The 10,031-nt window shown below is 36.6% G+C and overlaps 1 protein-coding gene across 1 annotated transcript; it reads left to right on the plus strand.

The window, feature by feature from the left end:
- Positions 1–376: 376 nt before the first annotated feature.
- On the plus strand, positions 377–769 carry LOC122000132 (calcium-binding protein CML37-like). The gene has a single exon (XM_042554659.1). The coding sequence runs from the start codon at positions 387–389 to the stop codon at positions 684–686; it is 300 nt and encodes a 99-aa protein (XP_042410593.1). The 5' UTR covers positions 377–386; the 3' UTR covers positions 687–769.
- Positions 770–10,031: the final 9,262 nt, after the last annotated feature.

A 10,031-nucleotide genomic window follows, 5' to 3' on the forward strand; every position in this document is an offset into this window, starting at 1 on the left:
GATAAATATTAATGAATAATAAAATTTATCATTGATCGTTGTTGCCCCCGGGACTATGATGCAGCGATAGGATATTCATGTTGTCAACGTTACTAACCTGATTAATTTTTATTTTCTTTAAGAGTTTCTCTGCTTTTTTGAACTTTTCTCTACGAACGTGACCCACTTATTTATGCTCTCTTTTATATATATGCCTCTTTTCCAAGGTTTGATACGAAGAAAAGGAAAAAAGTCCTAGCTAAATTATTGGTACTTCAATGGGGTTCCAAAGTGAGTGTGTCATCCATCACTTTACATGATTCTGGATAGAATGCCCATAGAATTCTCGCTCATGCTTCCTATAAACTGCTTCCTGCTTGTTACTAAAACTGCAGCATTGCAGGAATATGGCCATCAAGCCCAGCGGATACGCCGGCGGCAAGGCCTTAGTTGAAGACGTCGTCACGGTGGATGAGTTCAAAGAGTGGCTGAGGAGGTTTGACGTCGACAAGGACGGTCGGATAAGCGGTGAGGAGCTGCGAAGGGCGATCACCAGCATCTTCGGGCGTCTCAAAGGATGGAGCATGGGGAAGCGAGGGATCAAGTATGCCGACGCCAACGGAGATGGCTTCATCGGCGCGGATGAGATCGACAAATTGATAGAGTTTGCTCGGGTGCAGTTGGCTCTCAGGATCGTGTGTAACTAACTTAACTTGCATGCTTTTAGCCTAATTAATAGGCGTGCCGCCGTGTACAAGATGACGATGGAAGAAGCTTAAAGTTATAATTGTAAGCTTCGTATTCGTGTAATTTATATACAACGCGCGCTTGTAGTGTAAGATCCAAAGCATCGAAATTAATTGTAACTGCTACTGTCTCTTTCTATATTTTTCCTTTTTCACATCACAAATCCGAGCTACGGTTCTTCCTCAACTTCATCAGCCCCCATGCTAAAACCCGTGTAGGCTATCGAGTGGCTCCGCCCTCGACGTCTGCACCGTTCTGTTATATTGGTCCATCGTGTATTTGTCTCCTAGCGGTTTTATTGAGTTATGCTAGGATTTGATGAACTTAATTTGGAAAACAAATTCAATTGAATATTTATATTTTGGATCTGTGATCTCATAAGCACAAAAGTTGGTCTGTCATTCGTTGGTTGTCACTACTCACTTGTAACGGCAGCTATGCAGAATGTGTTATATATGTCGAATGTTTCATTATTGGATTTACTGGTGCTTGAAAATAAATGAATATTTATATTTTGAGAATCTCCTCTGTCCCGGTCCAATACTATGCATGATGGACTTGACCATGGATATGATCTGATAACCGAGTCAATGGATCGGTTATTCGGTGACCCGGTTCTTAAGCCAAAATCGTAACTGGTCCTATGGGGTGTCGGACCGGTTATGGTTCGGGTCCAAATTAACTACTTTCCCCTTTTCTATTTTAAATATTCAATTTGATTTTGGTTTTATTTTTAAACTGAGATTAAACATCTAGATTATAACTAAATATCCTAACCAACTAGACTATAGTTATTATTATTTTTAGTTTCTTTTGCTATATTATTATTAATAATTGCAAAAAAAAGAGAATTAATTTATAATCGTTTACTAAATCAGTAAATAATTTTATATATTAATTATTTATTTAATAACAAATTAATAATTTTTTATTATATAATTATTCTTAATAAATTCAAGCTATATATATATATATATATATATATATATATATATATATATATATATATATTGAACCGTGACAAACTTTGATGAATCATGCATGAATCATAAACCAGCAGTTCCAAACAGTGAATCGTAATCGTCTTGAACAGTTAAGGTTGAGGGTCGACCTCAGGAACCATCGACCTGATGATTCCGATCTATCAAACCGTTGGTTCCAAACTAGTTATGAGTCTAATGGATGGTCAAGTTATCAATCAACGAACGAGTTGACATAAATGTTTGGAGATTGTCGGTCAAAAAGATGAGGGGACCTAAAAAGACACTCTAAAAGAGGATTAGACTAACACTGACAATCCCGATAGGACACTTCGACGCTCAAGTTATGGTCTGCTTGAGGTGGTTGTTGGAAAATCTTATCAAAGATTGATGGAAAATATAATGAATTTATAAAACTAAATTCAGACTTATCAGTTGAGTTGAGGGTTTACTTGAGGTGGTTGTTGGACAATTTTGCTGGAGATAGAGGTAAAATATTCTGAATTTACAAAACTAAATGTAGATTTATTCGTTGAGTTGACCTGAGCTGATAATCTTAGGCTGTAAGCAGGGAAGGAAGAGCTGCTTGGGAATTGGGATGGCTCAGCTGACTAGAAAATTGGGATGTCTTGTATGCCCGACATCTAGTAGACCAGATCTGACAACTGCATGATAGTTTCTCCATTCACACGGTTCCTAGGCAATTATGCTACTCTAATGTGCGCCTGATCGTAGAGTGTAGGCCTAACTGAAGGATGAGGGAATGAGGTCGAGGTTGAGTGACCTTGAGGATAGACGAAGTCGGCAACTAAGGTCAAAATAGGAAAAATTAATATTGGGATTTGAGATTGAGGTATGGGGGCATACGAGGATGATGCAACACCTAGGGTGGAGATGCTCTTCTGATGACTATATAAATCCTTGAGATAGCAAGTGTGGGGGACTCTCAATTTCTGAATTCATACAGATACGACGAATGATGTGGAGCTTCCAAGTTGGGTCAGAGTTAAGAGGGTCGACCGATATGACAGACAAAGTCAAGGAAGGGTCAACCTTTGAAGTCAACATAGTCAATTATCGTAGTTGAGAGGTTATCTAACCGGACGATTAGGTTGGTCAAACGCCAAGTCCATCAGATTATCTGACCAGACCATTGGGTCAATCGGACGCCGTGTAAAATATCAAAAATATATATGGATTAAAATGATTAAAATTGGATATAATTGAATTTGTTTAGAAAAATAATAACACAAAATGGATAATTAATCAAGAAATAGGTTTATATGAATTTATAGGTTTTTTGAATTTTTTTTATTTTTAAATGAAATCTTTTATATTTGATAGGAATAAATGGGATAAAAGGAAAGTTTGTTTTAGTTATACTATTTAAATAAGGAAATGTTTAATTTTTTAAAATCATTTTAAATCCTTAAATTAAAACCTAGTTTTGAGATTATCAAACTCTATGTGCTTTTCTTTGTCTACCACCCCCTCCTTTTGCACATGTGAGCGCGTGTCTCACCATCGACGATGCGTCGCTGCCACAGCCATAGCCACCGTCATCCTAGTTGTCTCCTCCCTCTGTCGTCGAATGTCTTTGCCCCGAGCTCGTGCGTCGTCGCCGCACTGGTCGTAAGCATTAGTGCAATCGACCCAAGTTTGATCATGGTTTTAATGTGTGTATCAAAGAGTTTAACTTAGACTTTCATATTGTTTTGATATGTTGTTGAGTCATGCAGGACTGGGTGAAACACACATAAGGAGCTTGGTGCGGCTAAGCTTGGGAAGCTCATCCTATGGCTCGGGTTCATGAGATTGGCAAACCGTTAGCACTGCAAAATAGCCGTTGGATACCTCCAACGGTAGCACCAATCGATTGATGGAAATGCTAGTCGACTGGTGCCGAGATGAGTCTATTTGTTGATCAACTCTCTCCTCTTATTTATAAGAAGCTTTGGGGCATGAAGGAGGTTACTTATGCTGGTTGAATAACTCCTAAGTCATTGTCCAAAGCTTCCAAGTTCACTCTTCCTCTCCAAACCTAAGTTCCATCTTGTAAGAGGAAGAGTGCTTTGTGAGAGGTTATACTCCACCGAGAAGGAGTAAGATCTAGCCGGAGATTACCGGGGACTGATCCACCGAAGGATCAAGGGTTCGTCGACCTCAAGGACACGCCGTGGAGTAGGAACAAGCAATCTCCAAAGCACGTAAAGGAATTGTGTTAGTGTTTGTATTCTCTCTTGTTTGCTTTCATTGTTTTAGTTTTCGTATTTTCGCTACGCACTAATCCTTTGTAGAGAAGAAATCGAAGTTGGGGGTGACCTAGTTATCCAACCCCCCTTTTAGCCGGCCACTGATCCCCTACAAGTGGTATTAGAGCGAGGGCACCTTTAACGGACTAATTGCCGAAAAGAGCACTTCATCAAAATGGCTGGTTCAAGCATCCATCCACCCAAATTTGAAGGAGATTTCTCTTGGTTGAAGAAAAGAATAGAGGTATTTTTCGATTACGATTTTGATATAATGCTAATCATGAGAAGTGGTTTTGAAGCACCTAAGGATGAACGCAATGAGACAATCGACATAACTGTTGGTTGCTACTCGGAATATCGTACCGGTTCCTCTGTACAAAAATTTTGTACAAGTCCTGAACCTTTCCTAACAACCTATTGTGTTCTTTAGAAATTAAATTCGGAATCGCAAACAGAACTTAACATTATTGATTCCAAATTTAACTTATCCGTTCTTAGAGGTTTACACTTGGATCGCAAACGATGTTTAACATTATTGATTCAAATCCACCCATGCTACAAATTCGATTAAATATCTATTTCAGAGATCAGCTCCTAGGTCAAACATGGCGAGCCACTTGACCTTCTTGGGTATGGGAACATCCACCACTGCCTCAACCTTTCAAAAAAATTCAATATTTAATCTCCTTATAGTAACCCTATGTTTAACCAAAAAGAACAATCGAATCACAAGATCGAAAAACAATGAAACACAACTTCGAATCACAAATCCGAAAATCTAGAATCACTAACCTCTTGTGTTTGGTATTTCAAAATTTAAAAATAAAAGGATGAACTAGTTATGATGTGAAAACTTAATAACTAGTTATACCTTTTATAGCTTATAGACCTCACGATCTTCTATCGTATTCCTCTTCTTATCTCGGGCGTCGTGTGGGCGATGATCTACCGAGACGAGAATCCACCCAAGCTTCCTTCTTCTCCAAGCAAGTTTCGGCCACAATCAATCAACTCCTTGAGATGAAGAACTTCGGCCACCAACCAAGCTCCAAGGGATGCAAGAAACAAAGCCTCCTATCTCTTCTTCTTCCTCTAGCAAAATCCAGCCACCACCAAGCTCCTTGAGATGAAGATACCGCCGGACACAAAGGAAAAAAGAATAGGAGAAGAGAAGGAAGAGAGGGCCGACCACCAACCAACGAATAGAAGAGATATTGTTGTGTTAGGTGAGGCACCTCTACTCTCATTTTTATATTCCTTGGCCTCGGCAAATAAAGAAAGTTTAATAAAAACTTCCTTATTCTCCTTGCCAATGAAAGAAAAGTTTAATAAAAATTTCCTTTTTAAACTATATATGGTCGACCACCTTAATCCATCCAAACAAGGAAAGTTTTAAAAACAAAATTAAAACTTCCTAATTTATTTCCGGAAATAAAAATTTCTCTTTTAAAAATTTCCTTCATGATTGGTTATAAAAGGAAACTTTTATAAATTAAAATCTCTCTATTAAAACATGTGGATGATTTACAAAAAGAAAAATTTTCTCTAAAATTAAAATATTCCTTTTAACTACAAATAAGGAAAGATATCAAATCTTTTTCTTAATCTTTTGTAGAAATCTATAAAAGGAAATATTTAATTTTAAAACTCTCTTTTAAAATCATGAGGATGGTTACAAAAAAAGGAAAATTTTCTCTAAAATTAAAATCTTTCTTTTAACTACAAATAAGGAAAGATATCAAACCTTTCTCTTAATCTTTTGTAGAAAACTATAAAAGAAAAGATTTAAATTTTAAACTCTCTTTTAAAACCATAACTTCCACATAAGGAAAGATTTTAAAAAATAAAATCCTTTTAATATTATTGTGGTCGGCCACCCAAGCTTGGGTTCAAGCTAGGGCCGGCCACCTAAGCAAACCAACTCACCTTGGTTTGGCCGGCCACCTAAGCAAACCAACTCACCTTGGTTTGGTCGGCCCTAGCTTGGGCTCCAAGCTAGCTTGGCCGACCACCTTAATGTGGGTAACAAGGTGGGTATGGATGAGTATAATACTTTATAAATAAGAGGTTACGATAGGGACCGAGAGGAGGAATTGATTTTGGTCTCCAGATGAACTTGAGCTTCCCGTGTTCGCCCCGAACACCTAACTCGAGTTCATCAATAATAACTCATACCACTAAAAAGTTATTATTGAACTACCGCATCAATCTCATATTACTATATGAGCTCCTTCTTATCATGAGTGTGTTAATCTCTCTGTGTTTAAGATGTCGAATGTCCACTAATTAAATGAGTTACTGACAACTGACTTTAATTAATATCTTAGTCCAAGAGTAGTATCACTCAACCTTATTGTCATGTCGGACTAAGTCTACCTGTAGGATTTTAACATGACAATCCTTATGAGCTCCTCTTGGGGACATTATCAACCTAGATTACTAGGACATAGTTTCATTTTATAATCAACAACACAACATATAAATAATATCATTTCCCAACTTATCGGGCCTATTGATTTATCGAACTAAATCGCACCCTTTGATAAATCAAAGAAATGAATATTAAGTATATGTGTTTGTTATTATATCATGATTAAGAGCACACACTTCCATAATAACAAAGGTCTTGTTCTTTTATTCAGTCAGTATAAAAAGAACTTACCTTAAATGGTTCAGCTCGATACACTCTAAGTGTACTAGTGTAATTTTATAGTCAAGATAAACTAATACCAAATTACACTACGACTATTCCAATGGTTTGTTCCTATCCATCTCAGTCATGAGCAACTGTTTATAATTTATAAAGAACTGATAACACGATCTTCTGTGTGTGACACCACACACCATGTTATCTACAATATGAATTAATTGAACAACTACACTTAACTTATAAATGTAGATATTTGACCAATATGATTCTTATTTTTAAGTAAATGTTTATACAAAAAGTTAGGATTTTAGTATGCATTCCAACAATCTCCCACTTATATTAAAAGGCTATGTTGCCATATACCCTACCATACATCTGATTCCCAACCCTTCAACATACCCATCAAAAGCTCTTGCCTTAAGGGCCTTAGTGAAAGGATCTCTCAGGTTATCACCTGATGTAATCTAGGCGGCAACAACTTCTCCTCGTTATACGATGTCTCGTATTGGGTAGTACTTGTGCTCTATTGTGTTTACTTGCCTTATGGACTTATGGTTTCTTCGAGTTTACTACTGCACCACTATTATTACAATAAATTGTAATAATTTTTGGGCAAACCAGAAATCATGTCTAAGTCCATCATGAAGTTTCTGAGCCATATAACTTTTATGGCTGCATCAGAGGCTGCCACATACTCAGCTTCTATGGTGGAGTCCGAAAAACATCTATGCTTAACACTCCTCCATTATTATGACTTTACCTCATAAACTAAACACAAAACCCCGAGGTCAACTTACTATTGTCCCTTTCAGATTGGAAGTCAGAATCTGTGTAACTCACAAGGAGTAAATCATCTACCTTGTATGCTAGCATATAATCTCTAGTTCCTCTAAGGTACTTTAATATATGCTTTACGACAGTCTAGTGTCCTGGTCCTGGGTTACTTTGATATATGCTAACCATGCCCTAGGCAAAACAGATATCCGGTCTCGTTCACAACATAGCATATATTAGGCTCCCTACAGCTGAAGCATAAGGAACTGCCTTCATGTCCTCTATCTCCTTTGATGTCTTCGGAGACATATCTTTAGATAAAGCTACTCCATGCCTAAAAGGTGGACAACCTTTCTTGGAGTCTTGCATGTTAAAACGAGCTAGGATAGTATCAACATATGAAGCTTGGGATAAGCACAAATTAGGAAGTTTTAATTTTGTGTTTAGAACTTTCCTTGTTTGGAGCTTAATAAGGTGGCCGACCATAGAAACAATAAAAGAAAATTTTAATTAAATTTTCCTTTTAATTCATTGGCAAGGAAAATAAGGAAGTTTTAATTATGTTTAAAACTTTCCTTATTTGCCAAGACCAAGGAATATAAAAGAGAGCATAGAGGTGCCTCACCTTACAACACATCTATTATTCCTCTCCTCTCTTTTTTCCTTGGTGGTGGTCAACCCTCTTCAATTGCTCATCCTCTACTCTTCTTCCTTGGAGGCCGGCAACATCACATCTCTTGGAGCTTTTGGTGGCCGAATCTTGTTTGAGGAAGAAGGAGAGAAAGGAGGCTTTGTTTCCTAGCATCCCTTGGAGCTTGGTGGTGGTGGCCGAAACTTGGAAGGAAGAAGAAAGGCTTGGGTGGATTCTCATCTGGGTAGATCGTCGCCCACACGACGTCCGAGATAAGAAGAGGAATACGACAGAAGATCATGAGATTTATAGCTATAAAGAAAGGTATAACTAGTTGTCTTGTTCCGCATCATACTAGTTTTCTTTGTATGGATTTTGAAATACCAAACACAAGAGGCTAACGATTCTAGGTTTCAGATTTATGATTCGATTTTACGTTTCTTTTGTTTTTTGATCTTGTGATTTGATTGTTCTTAATGGTTAAACCTAGGGTTACTATAAGAAGATTAAATATTGAATTTCGTTGAAAGTCTTTGTCTAGGAAGTGGTGGATGATCCCATACCCAAGAAGGCCTAGTGCCTCGCCATATTTAACCTAGAAACCGATCTCTGAAATAAATATTTAATTAAATTTGTAACATGGGTGGATTTGGATTAATAATGTTAAGCATCGTTTGCGATCCAAGTCTAAAACTCTAAAAACAGATAAGTTGAATTTGGAATCAATAATGTTAAGTTCTGTTTGTAATTCCAAATTTAATTTTTAAAGAACACAATAGGTTGTTAGGAGTGGTTCGAGACTTGTACAAAATTTTTGGGCAGGGGGACCAGTACGATATTTCGAGTAGCAACCAACAATATTTGGGTCAGTAACTGGTTCTTGTAATTCACTAGGTTTAAGTTGAATTTCTTCATCATCTTCTATGTTTCTTGAGTTAATATTTTCATTTATTACATTGGGTAAGTTATTTTCTTCATCAAAAATTACATTGGTTGATTCTTCAACTTTTAGGGGTGTTTTTGTTATAAACTCTATATGCCCTACTGGTTGTTGAGTACCCTAAAAATATTCCTGGGGTTATTTTTAACGTAAATTTCCTAAGTAGTCTTTGGTGTTTAGAATGAAAACTTTACATCTAAACACCTTTAAATAGTTTAAATTAGGTATTTTATTATAATATATGTCATAAGGTGTTTTATTTTGAAATTTATTAATTAAAATTCTATTTTGTATATAGCAGGCGATATTAATTGCTTCAGCCCAGAATTGATTAGATAGATTGTATTCATTCAACATCGTCCTAGCGGCTTCTTATAGGGTTCTGTTTTTACGTTCAACTAGACCATTTTGTTGGGGAGTCCTGGGGCATGAATATTCGTGTTTATACCCATTAATTTCACAAAATTCAATAAACGTGTGGTTTTCAAATTCTCCCCCATGGCCACTTCTAATTCTTTTTATTTGAGTGTCTTTTTCATTTTCTATTAATTTACAAAAGATTTTAAAATCTTCGAAGGTTTCATCTTTAGTTTTTAGGAATTTTACCCAAGTAAATCTTAAGTAGTCATCGATTATTACTAAGCAATATTAGTTTCTGCTTAGTGACTTGGCCCCATGTGAATCAAATAGGTCTAGGTGAAGGAGCTCAAGTATCAAAGTTGTTCTATTAAGATTGGTTAACTTATGGTTTGACTTGGTTTGTTTACCCTGTTGACAAGTATTACAAATTGAGTTTTCAGTAAATTTTAATTTGGGCAAACCTCTGACTAAACCATTTTGACTCATTTTAAAATGAGTCTAGTGTGACTATAAGCCAGTCTCCTGTGCCATAACTCGGTTTCCTCTTGTTGTGTCAATAGACACTCTAGTGAGGAGATTGGTAGGTCTATTGTATAGATGTTCTTTTTCCTAATTCTCTTAAGCGTAATTTCAGGATTCTTAATTATGCACTCAGCTTTTGAGAATGTTACTAAGTATCCTGAGTCACACAACTGGCTAATACTAAGTAAATTAAAAT

Source organism: Zingiber officinale, chromosome 1A, assembly GCF_018446385.1.
Source record: "Zingiber officinale cultivar Zhangliang chromosome 1A, Zo_v1.1, whole genome shotgun sequence".
Classification (NCBI taxonomy): Eukaryota; Viridiplantae; Streptophyta; class Magnoliopsida; order Zingiberales; family Zingiberaceae; genus Zingiber; species Zingiber officinale.

Bases quoted from the DNA above. Each gene is read 5' to 3' on its own strand.
- LOC122000132 (XM_042554659.1), top strand. From the start codon at position 387: ATGGCCATCAAGCCCAGCGGATACGCCGGCGGCAAGGCCTTAGTTGAA.